Source organism: Poecilia reticulata, chromosome 17 (assembly GCF_904066995.2).
Source record: "Poecilia reticulata chromosome 17, P_reticulata-male-v2, whole genome shotgun sequence".
Taxonomy (NCBI): domain Eukaryota; kingdom Metazoa; phylum Chordata; class Actinopteri; order Cyprinodontiformes; family Poeciliidae; genus Poecilia; species Poecilia reticulata.
In genome coordinates this window covers 9,622,038-9,642,547 of record NC_088846.1, presented here as the reverse complement: position 1 = coordinate 9,642,547, position 20,510 = coordinate 9,622,038, and the positions used below count along the sequence as shown (strand labels likewise).

Below are 20,510 nucleotides of genomic sequence, written 5' to 3'. Positions count from 1 at the left end.
TTCTAAAAATATGTCTTTCACTGAAGAGTGGCGCAAAGAAAGTCATTGTCAGGGGGTCACGAGAGATTCCATTTGTAATTTTCCACAAGCTTTTGCTACTGAAGGCAGAAAACATGAGGAAAATGACGCCCTCCTTAAATGAGAGCGGTTTTTAACTTTTTAGCCTCCATCAATACATTATCCCCACTTAGGCTAGAAGTTAGCTTGGTAAAATGAAGCCCCTTGTACTACGCCTTGCTTCAACGATAGGGTCCGGACCCTCGGATATTCAGAGACGATGGCTTCCTGGAGGCGTGGACTACGTAGAAGTTTTAAACTTTACTCAATAGCTAACATTTTTCCATGATGTATGTAATGCGCCAGTTCAATGCTATAAAGCTTACCAGCTAACGCAGACTGAACGGCTTTGTTCACATCCTCCGCTGCCATTGCTAAAACTACAGACATGTTACAATCCTAAAACAATGCAGGAAATCAACATCATCGTTCATGACTTCTCCTGTTTGCTGATTGGACCAGTAGCAATGCTACCAGAGGAATCCAAGTCAGAGGTAGAAAGCCCAGACTGAGCTGAAAAGCGAGATAATTGCACAGGAGGGCAGTGGCCAGGCCAGCTGGCTGCACGATGCTGTGATTTTCTTCAACATGGACATAGAAGCTAATCAGAGTTTCCATAAATTCAATTGAGAATCTGAGACAAGACTTAAAAAGTGATGACACCAGACACTCACATAGCTGGCATTGCAGAAAATTAATAGGCAAAGTTGTAAGTCTGCAGATGTGTAAAACTAGTAAACACACACCACCAAACGACTAGCAGCTCTAATTGCAGGAAGTATTCAAACGCACACCACACTTTTCTGGTTAGTAATTGCAAAGAACCTTGAAAACCATTGCTTTGTTCTTCCTTTTCACAATTATTAGCCACTTCTACGCTCTATTACACAAAATGTTCTGACGTTTGTGGTTGTGGTGACAAAACGTGGATCAGATAAATTCATCAGGTGATGCTGTGATAAAAAATAAAAAAAAGTAATTTCCGTATGTTCCTGTATCACAAGGTGTGAATGGACTTTGGCCACCAGAAATTGCTGTGTCTTGTGAGAGATACTCCAAAAGGCACAAACCAGACAGAAGAACAGCGATACGCAAGTGGCTGCCTCGTCTTCTTCTTTCTCACCTTCCTCTCCTCGGGTATGAGCTTTTTGTTTGCTTTGTCAGATAATTGTCGTGTCATAAATGGTATTGTAGCTGCATGCTTCTAGAAATGAATTTATACAGAACTCCTAAAGAGTTATGTAAATGTTTTCTTTTTGTTTTTTATTTATTTAAAGCAGCATGGAGCTTTGTCTTTACTGAACTTACTCACACACCAAGTTTTTGGAAAGACTAAATCATTTGCTAATTGTGCAGAGAGATGCAGTGAGATCCGGCAGCTTGGTTTGCAGTGGAAGTGACCAAGTTTATAAACATTAACGGAGTCATATGACCGTCAGTCTCAGCCTGTTACAAAGTAACTCCAGTAAAGTTAAACCTCAGCTTTATGATTGATTGGTTAGTGATTTTGGGGGGGGATTTTCATTCAAACAATTGATCAAAATGATATTGGTCAGTTTTAAATGTATCAGTGCATTGTTTGGCATGATCGGTAGTAAAATGTCTGAACTCTTTTTTCCTCATTGGCAGCTGTTGGTAGAGACACTGCGATGGAGACGTTTGGCCTGAGGAGAACTCAGTCCCTCAAGAGTCTCTCCGGGACTCAGGAACGATCATGGGTCGCATCATCGACAGCAAACTGGAACAGGAAGTCTGTCTCCCAGCTGGTGCAGCAGTAAGTCCACACTTGGCAAAGACATTCCTACAGTCCAGCAAATGTCAAAAAATTAATTTGCCTATCCCCCCCACCCCCCAACAGTTACCAAAGCTGTGCAGACCTAAGGAGTCCAGAAAAAGCAGAGCAAGGATTTGAGGTAGGGCTCAAACAATTAATCAGATTAATCGATTATTGAAATTATTATCAACTAATCTAATAAACAATCAATCGTTAACTGGAGTATAGACTTAGCAAAAAGCCCATTTGCTAAAAGAACAACACCTTCAAACAGTAATTAAGCCACAATTTTGAAAAAGATATATACATCTCACATTTAAGATTAAAAAAAAATCTTGTCTGTAAGAAACTTCCAGTCAAAACATCTAATAAGGGCCACAACTTGACTCTGTGTTGATTTTCAGTCACGCAGAAAAGCTTGAACTTTTCACATGTTGATGTTCAAAGTATTGATTTGCGATTGCATCTTTTATTACCAAAGATCAAGTGTTCACTAAAGGAATGCTATGTTAAAACAAACCTTTTTAGGCAGCAAAATGTTTATTTTGCCATTTTAAATAATGAATTGAATTATTTGCCATTCTAATGTATTCCTAATATCGAATAAAGAAGCTTAAGTGATTAACTGGAAAATCACCAGAATGTGCCAATTTATCTGATCCAATTAATCGATTGTCACAATTATCAATAGAATAATCGATTACTAAAATTAGCTGCAGCCCTAATTTGAGGCTAGACTCTCATTATTGCAACCAAAAAAAAGAAAAAAGAAAAAGAAAACCCACCTAAAAATCATTGCGTGTCTTCAGGAGTCCTTACCCTGTGTGGACAGTCGTTGGAAGAGGCTGGACAGCAGGGACTCTGGGAGCTCCTGGACTAATCTGTCAAGGTGTCGCTCCATGGACTTCCTCCCGCAGAAAGAGACCTCCGGCACCAGAGCTCTGCGGGCGCTGTTCGAGTCCAAGGCCAGCCTGCAGCAGGACTACCACAGCAGCCTCGGGCTGAACTCCCCGTCCACAAGCGTCGGTAAAGCAGCTGGAGCCTGTCCTCTGCAGGACTGGAAGAGCAACAACACCTCTCCGAAGGAAAATACGATTCAGGTAAGAGACGAGAACATATGGAGCTGGCCAAAACAAAGTAGTGCCTGCCTATTATGCTCACTGAAACAGGTTAGGTTAGGTTTATGGGCTATACAAAACATGTTTACTATTTTTTTCATTTTCACGAAATCATTCTTGAATAATAAGATTTTAGTCTGCTCAGTTCTGCCTGTTTTAGAGTGTCTTGTCACTTTAAATCAAAATCAGCTGCTTCTGGCCACGCCCCCCAAATCGACGTTTACACTGACACAAAATGGCTGCAAACAGATGCGCAATTATACAACGGTACATCTTTGAAAAGCTCTATAGAGCCTCCTGCATAACCAACAAGAACGCAGCAAGTTTTTTTCTAAACAGTATGTCAGTAACAAAACACTTGTCTTTTCAAGCAGCCATTGTACAGCAGTAAAAACCAGGTTACCAAAAGGTCTTGCGTTGCTAGGCCGGGGTTGCTAGGTAACAGCGCAGTGCCCATCGAATGTAACTCAACAATTGGGAGGTTTTTGGAACGACTCATTTTCCGGACACCAAAAACATAAACTTTTTGCCAAATAACAGCAAAGCCTGCGTCGGTGTGAACGGCCATCTGCCACGACCGACTCCGTCTTTGACATGACAGAGCAGACACACAGGGTTAAACACAGAAGGACAGAGACAGGTGCATCATCTATAGAAAGAGAACATGAAGTTATGGGCAGCAGTAAGTCAGCTGTCAGTCTCCAGGAAGGTGTCACAGCTGAACAGAAACACCAGGCAAAAACACAGAAAGAGCATGAAGCAGACATCAGAAATAATAACAAAATTGGAGAGTAGTAGGAGAATGTGGGTCTGAACCAAAAAGGCTTTTCACAATTTTCTTTTCATCAGTTCCAATGCAAAATCCACTTCTAGAACATGCTTTTAAAAGTAGCTAACTTCAAACTATGCTATCGAAAAATAATTTCAGAAAAGGCTGACCTCATTCTACAACATTGTGTTTCTTTCTTTTCTAATAGCATTCATTTAGTTCTAAAGTGACTTTTGGTGTACTTTTGTTAGCTTTCATAATGACACATTTTATGTAGCACATATTTAGTAAATAGGTTTTTGCAGCTCCAGGCAAGTTTTATTTTGTAGCATCAGGGGCAAAAATGTCTCTTTGGGGTTGAAAATGTTGCTGAACCCTAGATTAGGATATTCTAAGCCACTCTAACTATAAGTTTTACAAAAACCAAAAACTTTAGGCATAGTCTTAATAGTAGACAGGAAGTGAGATCAGAACATGAATGACAGATTAACTTCTTGTCCACTCACAGAGAACGACCCAGGTGGACGGTCGAAAGGCTCCGAATGGTCTCCCAGAGAGCTACAGACACACGTCCAGACACACACACGGTGAGCAGAGCCATTTCATATTGTGTGTATCCTCACTGACATCTAAGAAGACAGGCGGGATCCGTGTCTGAACCCCCTAAAAACCATGATTTATATGCATACCTGGGTGTGTCAGTGTGCAACCAGCTGCCCCTTCCTTTAAAATACAATTAATGCGTCTCTTTTTGGAAATATGGGAGCACAACAGCGCTTTAATATCTAGATTTACTCAGCGTATCAGATCTATGTTTAGATTTCAGCAAATGTGTCACAATCCACCTTTGTGAGATTTAAAGTGTCATGGGGTGAATCTTGAAAAAGGTTGTTGAGCAGTGACCCCTGTGCTGTTGTCATAGGGAAGGGGAGAAAGCTAAATAAAGACAAGGATGTTGCGGTGTAGGTACATAGCTATGTGTCTGCACACAGGCTCAAGATAGGAGTGAGGCCATCGCTGACAGCTTTGTCCGTCATGCAGACCTTGGCCCTGTAAGCAGTGGAGCTGATACTGCTTAGGTACTCTGACGTCTTCGCTCTGCGATGTTGGTAGTATGAGTAAGGGAAAGGCAGAAGGGTGAGTGGGCATTTAAAGGCATGATGTGCTCTCTGAAAAACAAAAACATAAAAAATTGGGATGTTAAAAAATCTTACCAAAAACAGGAGAAAGGCATCCTTATTCAGGACCTGCTGAAAGTATTCAGAATGTTTATTTTATCTATTTTTGTCAATGATCCACTTCTTAAATTTTTCACAAGTTCTTTTAACTATTTCTTTTTTTCCTCCAGGTTTGTTAGCGTAATGATTTGAATTAGCTACAGTATTACTTAGAATGGCCTCGTCAGTCGTTAACAAAAATACAATTCAATTCCATTCAAAAATAATCTATTGATCCCAAAGGGAAAATAAATGTCGCTGTAACTCATATTAATTAAAAAATACTCAAAGAGTTATTGTAGATGGTGATGGAAGCTCTCCTGTAGCAGTCTGTGTTGCAGCGAATTTGAAGAAGACTGATTAAAAACACAGTTTTTCTCTGACATCTTTGAAATTCATATTGCTCTCTATCCTAGCCAACTAAGCTTGATCTATTTTGTAAAGAATAACGTATAAAAATTCCACCTTTAGATTTGGAAAACTGATAGATTTTCAGCTGTAACTGCATCAAAAGCTGATTCTACAAAGAGTCGACTTGGGGTGGCATTGTGTTGATGTGTCACATACAATCCTAATAAAATACATTAAAACTTTTGAACGTAACGTGATAAAATGTAACAAAACTCACATGAGTATTTATGCAAAGCCCTGATTCTGTCGGACCGTTAGTAGCCTCGACCACTCGGCCAAAATAGAGCCTTCCGTGACTTCCCGTGTGTTATTTTAACATACTCCCCCCATGCACCACACCCCCACACACACGCACACACACCCCCACACGCACACACACACACGCGCGCGCGTACACACACGGTCCCACCCAACGCCCGTAATAGTGGGTGACAATGTAGCTGTGGGAAAAGGAAGTGGTGGGGTGTCCCAGTCTATCAGTGACCAACAGGGGTGACTGAGTCAGGCCCGTAGCAGCAGCCAGCCCACTGTCCCAAAATAGTCAAAGTTCTAACGCTGGGACAGATAAAAATCAGCTGTCCTCGAGAGCTCAGGACTAGAAAGGTTCAGTCAGCGGCTCGCAGGAAGAGAGGAGACAGGCTGGGCGACACGTCGCAGGAGCTTGAGCGTTTAGATAGCAGAGACACACGGGGAGGTAACGGCGAACAAGGCTGGACGGTGTTTCTGTAAGTACATGTTCAACTAGACTGAATGGGGGATGATGATACACAGATGTGAATATGTAGCAAAAAAAAATGTGTAAAAGAAAAAATCTTACCATACCAATTGTGTTTTTGTTATTTGGCCAAGGTGATGATGAAATATTTAGTGGGAAGCTGATTTGTCCGATTTCTAATGTATGTTTTGTTGTATTTGACCAGCAAATAAGGATTTATGTCTCTCAGTCTATGAACCATATAAGACATGCAAGTGCAGAATTTTGTCTTTAATAAGTTAATGATTATTCTTTACCTCCTATTTATCCATACAAAGACTGGCATTAATCAGATATTCAGACGGGGTTTTTCAGTTTGTTATTTAATCCTGATGATACTGATTAGCGTTTTGTGGCTAAACTAGAATCTCTAGTTGTTATAAAACTTTTACCTGATTCTGATCTTATGTACTGTAGCTCTCAATAGGAGATGAGATATGAGATAAGATATCTCATTTCTCATATCTCTTATCTTCTGAGATAAGAAGATAATTGAACAATGCAGGAAAATATTTTTTCTTTCCTTCCTTTGTTGAACTGTCATGAATTACTTTTTGGAAGAGGCAATGTCATGCTGCTGCGTGAGAGCATTGCCTGTAAAATTGGGTTTCCTATAATTTTAAAAGAAGAAAAACATTTTTGTCGTTATTGACAGTTTAAACTATCTTTAACATCGCACAATAGCAAGTAGCCCAGCTAGCATGCTTAAAATGCTAGATGTGTTTGTCGCCTTGAGAATGTAGATTGCTACCGACAATTTCTATTTCCACAAAAACAACAAAACAGGGCAACTCGGCTGTTTGGTATTGAGCCTTCCTATTTTCTGTTGAAAGTCTTGCTCTCTCACAGCTCGAATGAACTGTAGACATGTTGTAGAAAGTACAATTTCCCTTTAAATTTACTGATTCTTCCGAATGCATGTTAAGCACCTCGCTATCTTTGAATCTTCATCCTTCAGTAAGAGCTTTCACACTGAAGAGTGTTTCTGTTTTGGCTGCTTTGCAGTACTCATTAATAATCATTCACATCTAAATGTTTTAGGTCGTGGCTTTCTGTTGATGTCCGTTTAATGTCCCAACCAGCAGGTTGATGTTATTGACAAGTTTTGGATGAGTTGAAATAGAAACTAGTTACATTTAGTCAGCTACATTTACTTGAGTAACTTTTTGGGAAAGAAGAAAAACTTATAGGAGTGTTTTTATTAAGCTGTACTTTTTACTTTTACTTGAGTAATTTTATTATGACGCATCACAATTTTTACTTCAGTAAAATTTCTGGATTCTCTACCCACTATGAGTAAGTTCACTGAATCAAGAACAAACATGTTTTAACAAAAAAACTCACCACAGACTCACACACACATCTGCAGTTTTTGTTAAATTTGTATCCTTTATCTTTATATCGAAAGAAATTTATTTGGAAAAATGTTTCTTTTGCCTGATTTTGTTATTTTTGCAATCATGTCACCTATATGAATTATTTTCATTTTGGTCTTTAAAATACCAAACTTTCCACATATCTTTATATTTTGGTCCGTTTGATGATGTACTTTTTAAATATTAAACTATCTATATTTTTGAACAGTTAATACATGAATAGACTTTTTTTTTTACCAAAAAATGTTTTAGTCTTACAATTTTTTTTAGTCTTTTACTTATATTTAAGTGAAAATATGTTGAAGTCATGCTACTCTACTCGGCTACTCTTTCCACCACTGGTTGGTCAACATTCATGGCCCAATTAGGCTGAAAACTGCAGGTTTTGTTCATTATTTGTAGATATTACCTTAAAGTAAAAGTAGTAAAACCCAACTTTGCTTATATTGATGGGATCTACACAGTGATATGTTATGTATGTGTTAATTAGATGGTGAGGAATCCCTTCAACAGGAGCAGGTTTTTTTTTCTTAGTGTTAAGGATTTTACTGCAGTCTGTGAATGTGGCAACAATCCTGAACAGCTGATGGCGGGCAAGGTGGTGAAGAACAAATAGCAACTGCATTTCACCGCCATTTGCACAGCTGCCAGTGGTCAACACCCACCCATCAATGTGCCACTAATAGCTCCTTTCCACTCTGGGGAAATGGATGTAAAAATGTGGGAATCACATAGAACGTGCTCAGATTTCCTAAAGCCATCAGCCTTTTAATCTGTATTGATTTGACACCAAGATGTTTTGTGAACACACTGGTGATGGGTGACCTCAGAGTTTGGTGGACCAGGATTTCAACACGCAAGGCCTTCGGTGACTTCATTCTTTCTGTCCACTCATGTATGAAAACGCTTTAAGTCCAGGCTCGTGAGAGGCGCCAGCTCGCGGGTCCATCCTTTTGTCCTGTGAGGGCTTAATGGGTGACAAGCGAGGTGTGTTTCAATCTGACCATTAGTTACACATGGGTGGTCTGTGCTGCACCCCCAGTTGTTGGGCTTTAAACTTACGATGATGTTTGATCTGTTTCATTTAGCTAAAATCGTTGTTATAAACACTTAAAGGCAACACTTTGAATCCAGATTTTTGAAGTAAGTTTCTGCTGAGAGTAGTTTATGCTAGTTTTAGGGAGCTTTGTGCTGTTGTCACGTTTGCATTCAACAGTTTATTACACAGAAGCTAATAATTATTTATGCAGGAAGTGAAGATAAAAGGTGGTGTGCATCCAAACATTGTACTGTGAGAAACACATAATGACATATCTGAAGCAGTTCCGGTCAGAGTACAGACCTACCAGGAACTAAAGCAGCGTAAAAAGCAATAAAATACACTGGATTACTTTTATATCCATTGTAAAGATGGGTAGAGTATCCAGAAATTGTACTCAAATAAGAGTAGCGCTACTTTAACATATCGCTATTCTTGTAAAAATAAAAAGCAGCTGGGGTGTGCTGTGGTGGCGCAGAGGTTAAACACAACCCACATATGGTGGTCTTAGTCCTCGACGTGGCCGTCACCGGTTCGATTCCCGGCCTGGCGACCTTTGCTAGATCCATTGTCTGTTCTTTTTTTTGGTTTTACACAGGAAGATAATTCAACCTCCTCCTTAAATAACAAAAAAAAGCATATTTGACAGTTTTCTAAAGGTTCATGAATTAGGTTTGCATGGGCCAAGATCTGTCAAGACATTGGAAATGTATTTTGGTCTCTGCCCCTATCAAACCAGTTTTAGCTTCAGGTTCCAGGTCCAACTTAACTGAATTCATGCTAAGCAAAGAAACCAAGAGACGTGTCCACTGCAGACAGGATATTACTGCTCACAGCCTTTTTCCAGGACTTCTCCTAGAAAAGCTTAAATATCCGTTTATCTCAGTTTGTTATACTTTTTCTTAAAGTGACAGGTTACAAAATTCACCTGTTGTGTTTTTAAAAAACTGAAGATCTCATTGTAAGCTAGCAACATCTTCAGGTGCAAAAACACGACTGAAATCATTTCTGGGATTCTTTTGAGGGCGAGCCGTTGCATTCCTCGGGTCAGGTGCTAAACGTTTGACGGCAGAGAGCGCACACTGAAAAATGTGCAAACATTCTGGGTCACTCCAGCTGAGCTAGCAGTTGTTGGTTTTTGTCCCTCCTGAGCTCCATAGACAGTCCATGGCATGCAGTCCGGTGAGGGTCTCAGGCGGCAGGAACGCTGCACAGGCATATTTAGGATCAAAGTCTTTAGAAGATTTGCTTATTAAGAAATATTTTCACTAAATGATGCAGAATGCACGAGCTTTTGTGAGTCCATCTGAAGCTGCAGCAGAGATAAGATGGATGCCGTTGTCACCATGACACCGTGAGGGGAATCCAAAAATAAAACCTGTCATCATGAAACGTCTCACAGACCAGAGACACAGATCGTCGCCCGAGTTTTATCGAACTTTTAAAGTGGACGTCAAAACATCTGAACATCTTAATTCAAGATGAAAATAAAGTTGATGGGTTTTTTTTCTCTGCAGATGATAAATATAATCCATCACTGAGCAGAGGAGGCACTTCAACAGGACAATCCAGAGATAGGATATCTACTTCCTCCTCAGTCAAAGAGAGACTGGCTCTATATCTGTCGAGAACAGCAGCCATTGACTCGGTGGGCGGCTCAGAACAGCCAGTGAGTTCCTGACATGCTTCTCATTCCTCCCCATATAACAAGGGCACTGGCTCCAGGAGAGACTCATTAGAGCAACCCAATGATTTTTAAAATACACGTTTGGCTCACATTTATTGTGTTTTACTATCCTGAGTTGTTCTTTTGTGTTCAGCAGGAATTCAGAGGAACTCCACGAACGAAGGCTAAAACCAGCAAGGTAGTTTGTCATTTAATTCGCATCCCTTATTCAGTAGTATGTTTCCTCACTAATGTGTGCTGTGTTGTTTTTTTTCCCGCATGACATATTAAACAACATAAGAATAAAAAAATATATTATTATTTAATACAACAGAAAATCAGAAAAGGTTTTTAATCACAAAGCATGTATGGTAACTTTGTTATTTTGCATGGGAAAGAAATATAATTTAATAAAAACGCAAACTTAATCTGAAACGTAAAACCCTGAAAAGGATCATTTTCATATTTGGAGATGTTTTTTAATCAAATTTTAAATTCCAACTGTACTTATCTGTCTTTTTGCAAAACCTAAAAGTACAGAAAATATATTTGAATTAAAGGTAAAATTAAACAAGCATATTTGTAGTTAATGAACCAAATATCATAAATAGGTAAATATACAACAGAAGTTTTCAACTGACTTATGTAGCTTTATTACATAGACATGATACTAAAACAGAAGACAGCAGGTTACCCTTGAAATTTTATTAAAATGAAATTAAAATGAAAAACTGTCATAAATTACATGGAGAGATAAAGCAAAAAAAAAAAAGATAACCTTTTTGTCAAACATTTGCGTTGGATCCATATCTGATTTGTTTTGCAGATCAGATATGGATTGATTTGAATTTGGTTTCCATATCAGTGAGCTTCCTTTGTTAATCTATGAAATAAAATGTGGGAGAAGCATACATCATTTAGTGCACAGGTGTGACGCTGAAGGCCCGGAACCAAATCTGGCCCGCCATAATTTTTTATGTGGCCCTCATAACACTTTATTTGAAGGAGGGTGAATAAGACTGTCATGACACTTTCATAAACACTGCCATGGGGAATAATAAGAAGTCACATTCAACATCACATATTAGCACAAATATCATAAAAATTCCTTACAAACATTTCTAAATTGGCAAAAAAAAATCTGTAATTTTGATTGCAAAAAAACCCACTAAAATAAATCACAAAATGGTGGAGGAACAGCTATTTATTGATATTTTAACAGTTTAATTAGTTTTGTTAATATATTCTGGCAGAACTGGCCCTTTAAGAAGATTTAGATTTGATATGGCCCAAAATGAAAATGGCTTTGACACCCCTGAGTTATTGCATTTAAGCCAAAAATATTTTATTCCCTCTGCAAATATAGATTTACCATAATTTTTATCCTACCAAAAAGTTTGATGTCTGACTGAAATTGAAACCGGCATCTATCAAAAGATATCAAAGTAAGAAGTGTCTTAATTTTTAAAAAAAAGAAAAAAAAAGAAAAAAAAACATGATTTATCTTTGATTGAGAGCTCTATAGTGTCATCACCCTAATATTTAGCTCGCTCCCTGGATTCTAGGTCAAGTTCAGTCAAAAGAAACATGTTGGTAAAATGAAAAGATTAGCCGCCAGGCCTATATATTATTTCAGGCTTAACTATACAAAAAAGAAAAGGAAAAAAAGAAAAGAAAAAAAATGTCTATTTTGGTCTCAAAACCTCAGATATGGCTTACCTCCTGTAAGTCATATCTAATGTTCTGGATGTGTGTAAACTGTGCCTACTAACAACTGTTGAGTCTTTTTTTAACTTTGGTGTGATAGAAGATGGTTTGCTGTGAAAAACTACATATAAACATAATAAAAGGTAAAGTATGGCTTCCATAACTACATATATATTCTCAATATATTTATTTGTAATACAGTTTTTGACGATTATAATCCTTATGCTGTTCTTTCTGTCTTTTTATGTATTTCAAGATGGCTGATGCAGAAAGGAAAATCACAGTTTCACAACCGTTTCATGAGGAAGATGACTTGCCACCTCCTCCACCTCCTCCTGTCCCACCCAGACCCTTTGACTATGAAGGGTCAATGACTCTGAGTAGCCTCCCTTTGCCTCCACCTAAAGAAACCTTCTCCACGTTCTACCAGCAACGGCAGAAGAGTGAGCTGAAGAGGCTCTACAAACACATCCACCCCAACCTGCGAGCAAGTCTTGACGACGCTGTCGATGATGAGATAATGCAAGCAGTGCAGGCAGAAAACACTCAGGCAGCAGATGCAGCTTATCAGGGAGAAGTTCAGTCCATGAGGTGGATCTTTGAGAACTGGACTCTCGACAATATCGGAGATCCTCACGAAACGAAGAAACTCTTGGATACAGAGGAATTAAAAGGCGGAGACGTCAGAAGCACCTCTACGATGTTTGAGCACATTGACGGCACCCAACACATGGCGACTAAAAGACAAACGTCCATCAGAGGGGATGTGAGAACGTCCACCTGGTTGTTTGAAACCCAACCTTTAGATGCTCTCAGTAAATTCAAAGCTGGCGAAGGTGAACTGGTAGAGGCCCTTCTAAAAGAACCCATTCAGTCTGGCGATGTAAGAGGGACTCGGCTTCTTTTTGAGTCCAAACCACTGAGCATCTTGGGCCGATGCAATTCCATTGAAGACCGTAGCGTCCTGAAACTGAAATCTGAGCTTCAGGAGCAGAGAGGCGATGTCAGGAAAACCTTGAAGTTGTTTGAGACAGAACCTTGCTGTGCCATCAGAGACAACAGTGGCAATATCCATGAGATTAAATCCATCTGTAGGGAGGAGATCAATAGTGGCAAACTCAACACTGCCCGGTGGCTTTTTGAAACCCAGCCTTTGGACACGATCAACAAAGGAAGTGATGGAGTGAAAATCATCCGAGGTATATCTCTGGAGGAAGGGCACAGAGAAGGCGTCGACCAGAAAAGGTGGATGTTTGAAACTCAGTCGTTCGACACAATTACAGAGGTTTCAGGAGTAGATACGTTTCATGGAGTAGATGCCAGCAACTCAGGAGAAGCTAATGTTGCCAACAAAAAGAAGCTGTTTGAGATGCAACCCCGGTCATCCCCAGGAGAAAACTCTCTGGAGAGAGAACCAATCATTGGGGGAGATGTCAAGTCTTCAATGTGGTTGTTTGAAACTCAGCCCATGCAGGCGCTCAGTGAAAGCTGCGAAGCGGAGCATCTGAAGAAAATCAGTCTGTCAGCTGAAGAACAAGGGGAAGTGAAAGGCAAAAAGCTCATGTTTGAAAATGTCAGCTTTCAAAAGAATACTTTGTTTAAAGAACAAGAGATTGAAAAGGGGGATGTGAAAGGGTTCAAGCAACTTTTTGAGACGATTCCCTTAAGTCAAATTGCTCAGCTGGAACAGCAGATGGCTGAGAGGCAGGAAACCAACAAGGCAGTGACGGAGACCAGCCCTCTATATGCAATAAAAGATAGTTCTGGAAACCTTCATGAGGTCACAACAGTCAGCCGGGAGGAATTCATCAAGGGGAAAGTCAAAAACTACAAGTGGATGTTTGAGACCAAGCCTTTAGATCAGCTGGCAGATGGAAAAGATGTTGAGATTATCAAAGGCATCACCAGACAGGAGGACTCTACAGGTGATGTTAAGACAGCAAAGTGGCTTTTTGAAACCCAGACCATTGATGGAATCCACTGCAAATTCAACAAAACAGAACAAAGCTCTTCAGCTGAACAGGAGCCTTGCAAAGGTGATGTCAAGACCTGCAAATGGTTATTTGAGACACAACCGATGGATATGTTGTATGACAAAATGGAAAAAACCAAGGATAAAGATGCTGTCGACACAGATGTCAAGTCTATGACTTGGCTCTTTGAGTCACAACCCTTGGACACCATCAGAAATGGTGAGCCGAACAACTTGAAGCTGTGCAGCACTAAGAGGGACTCTGTCAAATCAGAGGTTGCTGTTCAGACAGTCAAACATCTATTCGAAACAGAAACTTTGGATAGGATAAGAAAAGAGTCAGACACAGAACAAAACTTAAGATGCATCAGCCAGGTCGACTTTCAGTCGGGAGATGTGTCACGTGTCAAGGAACTTTTTGAGTCCCAATCCCTTGATGAAATTGGGTCAGAAATCATGTCAACAGCTGAGGGACCAAAGCAAGGTGAACACGTTGAGAAAGGTTCAGTGCATAAAGTTACATGGATGTTTGAGAACTGTCCCATGAACCAGATTAATAGAGACCAAAATGAGCATGGAGTAAGCATGGAGGCAGTTGAAGTTCTTGAGACTGGAGATGTTCAGAACAAAAGGTTCGTCTTCGAAACCTCTTCACTGGACAAAATCCAAAAGGAACCAATTGAGGAGAAGTTGGTATCAGTGGAAGACCTTATGGGCAATGTTGATGTGAAATCCAGCACCATGATGTTTGAGTCCCTGCCTCTCTATGCCATCAGAGACAAAGAAGGGCAGTTTCATGAAGTGACCACTGTCAAAAAAGAAGAGGTCATGAGTGGCGACGTCAGAGGAGCGAGGTGGATGTTTGAGACAAAACCACTCGACGCCATCAAGGCAGAGAATGAAGTTTACGTGATTCGAGCTGTTACACAAGAAGACGTCAAGAAAGGGGATGTAAAATCAGCCAGATGGAAGTTTGAGACACAACCTCTGGATTCACTCACTGAACGAGATGAACCTCCTGTTTTGGTCACCGAAGACTTTGGAGGCAGCAGTGTCCAGCTGAATAAACAAATATTTGAATCTGAGCAGTCGAACAAGAAGTTTGTGAGAATGGTTAGTGTCACTGATGTGCAGCAGGGAGATGTGAGGACCTCCACCTGGCTTTTTGAGAATCAGACCCTTGATAGTCTGAAAGGCGAACCTCAAGAGCAGAATCCAGTCAAAACAGTCCACAGGGCAGACAGCCAGAAGGGAGACGTGAAGCGCTGCACGTGGATGTTTGAGTCTCAGCCACTGGACAAGATCAAGGAGTCTGAAGGTACCTCAGCAGAAGTCACCGAGGAGATACCAAAAGCTGATGTGAAGTGCACTACCTGGCTGTTCGAGACCACGCCACTGGATAAAATCACTGCCAACAGTGTGGCTGACACGCTTTCATACTTGTATGAAATCAAATTTGTCCACTCCAGTGGCATAATAATAGAAGAAAACGAAAGGAGGCATGTCAACATGGCAAAATACCTCCTTGAATCCAGCAGAGGTGTGCAAATTCAAAAAGAGGACATTGTTGCTGGCAACATTAGAAACATCATGTTGCAACTTCTGCTCAAACCAACAATCAAGCCACAAGTTACTCTTCTGAGAGAAGTCGAAAAGGGTAAAATCAACACCACTGTGGTGGAGCTGCCTGTCTTTGAGTCAATGGCGACTGCCAACATTGAGCAAGATCGAAGGATACAGAACATTGCTCAGATGATAGATGACTTGCTTGTTCAGGAAAATAATTTCAAAAAGGGAATTATTATGCAAGAGGCTGGAGAGGAAAGAGGAGAAATGTCAGTTTTTTCTCTATATAGTGAGATCAAAACTGAGAGTCATGTCATGGAAAGGGGAGATGTGAAAACTACAATTGGAAATCTCTTGGCTACTGCTAATAATCAGAGAGCTGCAACGTTGTGTAGAGTGGATGAAAATGAAAAGGGTAATGTGAATTTATACAAAAGCTGCATTGAAAAAGGAGACCTTGATTACTTGAAGAGTCTTCATACCGAGGAATCTGAATTTGAAGCTGCTTGTGGCCTTTTGACGAAGGAGCAAGTTGAAACAGTTCAGGGAGGTGTGCAGGAAGCAAAGAGAAGCCTCTGCCAGCAAAAAGAGCAGGTCGAGAGAACCGTTTGTGATGTTTTGCCAGGAGATGTAAAGAACACCAAGAAGGTTTTCTCATCTGAGCCCTTTGTCAGTGTCGATTGCTGTATTCCGAGAGAAGAAATAATCCCTGGAGATGTGTCGTCAGCAAAGCAACAACTGGCTGCAAAGCAGCCTGTGATTGTGGACAAAGAGGAAGTTGTACCTGGAGACATCAAGGCAACAATGGAGTCGCTAGAGCGTGCAAAACAGCAAAGCATGAGTGTGGAGAGGGAGATGATTAAACCCGGGACCATCTATGAAATGGACTTGTCAGCTCATGGTCCTGTGGACGAAGGAAGCCAACCACAGAAAGAAGTAATTGTATCTGGAGATGTGAGAGCAGCTAAAAAGTCCCTGGAAATGGCCAAGCAGCAAAGCATGCAGGTGGAGCGGGAGGTCATTGTTCCTGGAAAAATATACAATTTGGGGGTGTCGGTGCAGGAGGAAAGCTCTTCGACTGTGGCACAATCTACATGTTCGTCTTCCTCAGGATGCCAGCAAATCAAGACTTATCCACAGGTCAGTGATGCAGAGAAGGATCAGGAAAGCCACATTTCCTTTAAAAATTGTCAACCAAGTGCAGTTGTAGTCAGCAATTGTGCCCAGCAACCAATGCCTTTATTTATAGGTTGTGATTTTAATGGTCAGACAACTGAAGATGAAATAGAAGAAGTCATTAGAGGAGATGTGAAGGCAGCCATTAGATCTCTGCAGAATGCAGCAACAGAGCAGAGGCTTGTAGATAAGGAAAATGTTGTGAGAGGAAATGTGCAGCTGGCTTTGGAATCTCTTGAGAAATCTAGTGTAAATGTATCCAAGGGAGACTATAAAGCTGCAATGATATACAGGAATTCAGGCAGGACATGCCCAGGGAAGAGCAAGACTGTTCACAATCAGTGTGTTGTGGTGTCTGTTCCTTCATCTGACACAACATTGTTTCCTTCAATTTCAGTAACCTGTGAAGGACAGCCAAGGAACCCAACACAGTTTTCACCCCATAACCCATTAGCAAATGGACCCTCTATATCGCCCAGCTTGGAAAGAGTAACCTCACCTCCACTCATAGACAAGAGCAAGAAACCAAAGAATCAAAAGCCAGCATTACTACCAAAGCCACAGTGGATAACAGTGGAAACAGCAAACACCTCACCAACATCTCCTCCCAAAGCTACCTGCCAAATTGACGACAACGTGAATGCAGTGGTTTCTCCAAAACGAAACCAGCAGTTTCCTATCCAATCTATAGACACACCAAGTGAGGAAAGAAATGATGGAAGACTACAGAGAGATGGTGATGAAACACAAGGTTCACATTTGTCAAATGAAGATCAGCCAATGGACTCTAACATTCAGATGGATAACAAAAAGCTCCAAACGCCACTCACGGAGAGGAAATCCAACGTTCAGCTGACAATGTCCAACAGTGACAAAATGCAAATAGAAAGAAACGTGATCCAGAAAATAAATGCAGCTGAGGAGATCCAGATGTGCATGAAAAATTATGCAGAAGATGGGAAACAAGAGATGAACATGAGCTTGAGGGCTGCTCTTAAGAACTTTGAAAAAAAGGACAAAGAAGATTTGGACAAAAGAGTTTTGCCGTCCAAAAAGGTTAAAGTGTGTTTTAATAATAATAGTGATCATAGGCAAACTGGCAATAATTTGCCTCAGCGTCATGAACATGAGCTTAGCCTTCCCAGACATCAATGCAAAACTGAAGTGGAAACATCACAAACTAATTCGATAGGCGAAATAAATCATGCACAGCAAAATGACCTACAACAAAACAAGGAAGAACTCTGGGATAAGGTTGTTTTACGAAAGAAGAAAGTTAGAGAGACAGAGGAGGAGAGACGGCAAAGACTTTCAGTCCACAAAGATGAGATCATGAAAGAAAATGCGGAGACCGCCATGGAAATCTTTGATAATCTGAGGAAACGAGAAGAACTCAAAGGAATTCTGTCTCAGGTGCAGGAGATCGAAGGAGAGCCGTGCAGCGTAGATGCCACCTCCCTGAAGTCCTTATACAGCAATGTCCCTCCTTGGATGGTCGCCCCAAGAAATCCCAAGAAATGTAAAAAAGAAGAAAAGAAAGTCGCAGAATTACAGGATGATGATCTTGAAAGCATTTCCTCAGTTGAAAGTGCGTTTGAAGATCTGGAGAAAGCTAGTAAGGAGATAATGAAGCTGAAGGAGCAGACATTAGCCAAACTTGTTGACATTGAAGAAACGATCAAAAAGGCACTGTACTCTGTTTCCAATCTGAAATCCGAAGCTGACATTGCTGGTTTGTCGGGACTCTTTGACGAATCTTTGAAATCTGAGCAAAATTTTCAACCCGTCAATAGCATCAAGAAAATAAGCATAGTGTCGAGCAAGACCAAACCAAGTCCTAGAAAAGAGTCACCAGAAGAGACCCAAAATGCAAAAAGTAAGCCACTTACCAGACAGTCCTCCTCTCAGTCTTCACCATCATTCATCTCCATTCGCTCTGCAAGGAAGCCTTCTGAGCAACAAAAACCAGCCATGTCAACATTTAAACCAGACACAAAGAGTGCTCCGGGTGGCTGCCACGACGCAAAGCAAGATCTGGATTCCTCTGTTCCCGAGTCGCCAAGTAACGGTCCCAGTCAAGAACGCAAAGTCAGCGTGCTTGAAGTAAAGGCTGTTCCAGAGCAAAATACAGGAATAATTGGCACCAAGACCGTCAGCGAAACATACGAAGAGAGCGACAGCTTCGGCAACGTGTTTGTTTCTTCTGTGACTTCAACATTTGTAACCAATCAGCCTGACAGCAAAACGTCGGCTTTGTTTGAAGTAGTTGGAGGTCCTGCCAGGTACGAAGTGACAGCATCGCCTTTAATGCAAAGATCCGGGCGTCAGTTCCAAGATAAAGTGTTGAGCAATGCCAAGCAGAATGGAACCGTGTTTGTAACATTCAGTCAACCAAAGCAAAAGAAATAAATAAGTGACTCAGTAAATCCAGGACATTTATTCCATTAGTGTGTGTATGTTGTATTTTCATGAAAGAATTTTGCCAAGTTTATTACAACAAAAATGATCATTTTTAATAGCTAAACATTTGTTTTATAGTTGTTTTAATTTTTTGTACTGTAACCACCTGATAAAGTACTTGTTATGTTTGTCTATTAAAACTAATAATAATTGTACTTTTTGATGTGAAAATCGTCAAATAAATTAAAGTTTGAAAAATGGTAAAAAGACTTTTTATACTCCATGCTAGATGTTGATTAGTTTTCAAACAAACAGTAGAATTCACCATAAAGCAATTATATCAAAAATGTTTATTAAAGTTTTCACAGGATGGCGTGGGTGTGATTATTGAGCGTATTTTCTGTTGGTCAACATTAGTTGACTATTCAGGCTTTGCTTCCCACTTGTGGACACAGAAGCCAGGACAACCATTCTCAGGAACACTGGTTCTCAAAGGTTTGCAATGGAGGCCTTAGCGCTCAACTAAATAAATAAAATTATTAAAGATAAAATAAATAAAATGAATTAGAAAAATGAGGAAAGAAATAATAAATGGAAACTAATAAAACAAGATTTTAAATAAAATGGGAAATGAAATGACAGTGACAATGTTAAATTAATATTGTTGAAAATTATAAATATTTTTGTTGGGAAAGCTCTTATTTTTCAATGCAATAAATAAGAACATTTATTGATAATTTTGGCAGAATCCATCCTCCATATTAGATGGTTCCAAATACATACTGGCCATGTCACAGAATGAAAAAGATCAAGGTATTTAGGGATGTGATATTTATCCTTTACATGTTAAAAGGTATTACGCTGTGTAAGGCAAAATAAACTTAAATGCTACAAAGGATCCTTAACAAAGCTTTAAACGTCAAACTATTTTAATCAGTAACAAATAGGACACATTACAAATCTCAAGATCAGCTTGATAAGAACTGCATAAACTACATTTTTCTAATCAAATAAAGCTAGAAGATATGTAAATATGAAATACTTGCTTAATCTTAGCTAAATGAACAAGATTTTAAAATGTACCTGGCAATGAGCAATAAATAAAACCCTTCAGAGTTATAATAAATTAAAATATAGTAAAATATAGGTAATACTCTACCTAAGTAAAATAAAAACTGCAGCAAAATGACTTCCCTTTTGAAATGTTGATTACTTTTAACAGAACTTAGCAAATTGTGGGTCTCCTTAAGTCTGAGATTGTGTTGTGGAAACTAATATTTATCAGTTCCCAACTATAATGTAGCATGACTTCCTGTATCGCTGCATGTAGCCTCACATTCTGAGCTGCACAGAATGGAGCAGGTGGTTTTCAAGGATCCATAGATACAAGCACTATTTCCATCCATCCATTTTCTTACACCCTTGTCCCTCAGTGGGGTCGGGAAGGTTGCTGGTGCCCATCTCCAGCTAACATTCCGGGCGAGAGGCAGGGTACACACTGGACAGGT

At 40.0% G+C, this 20,510-nt stretch overlaps 1 protein-coding gene across 5 annotated transcripts; it reads left to right on the top strand.

The window, feature by feature from the left end:
* The first annotated feature begins 1,067 nt into the window (after positions 1–1,067).
* On the top strand, positions 1,068–19,372 carry xirp1 (xin actin binding repeat containing 1). Of its 5 annotated transcripts, XM_017310243.2 has the most exons (8): positions 1,068–1,194; positions 1,687–1,831; positions 1,916–1,970; positions 2,641–2,931; positions 4,227–4,305; positions 10,033–10,184; positions 10,336–10,380; positions 12,145–19,372. In XM_017310243.2, the coding sequence occupies exons 1-8, from the start codon at positions 1,068–1,070 to the stop codon at positions 19,009–19,011; spliced, it is 7,761 nt and encodes a 2,586-aa protein (XP_017165732.2). In that variant the 3' UTR covers positions 19,012–19,372. The 5 variants fall into 5 exon arrangements, with proteins under 5 accessions (XP_017165732.2, XP_017165731.2, XP_081454557.1 ...); XM_081598431.1 differs by lacking the exons at positions 1,068–1,194; positions 1,687–1,831; positions 1,916–1,970; positions 2,641–2,931; positions 4,227–4,305 and adding an exon at positions 5,787–6,071 and having other exon boundaries at positions 12,145–16,566; positions 17,000–17,113; XM_017310242.2 differs by lacking the exons at positions 1,068–1,194; positions 1,687–1,831; positions 1,916–1,970; positions 2,641–2,931 and having other exon boundaries at positions 4,211–4,305; positions 10,339–10,380.
* Positions 19,373–20,510: the final 1,138 nt, after the last annotated feature.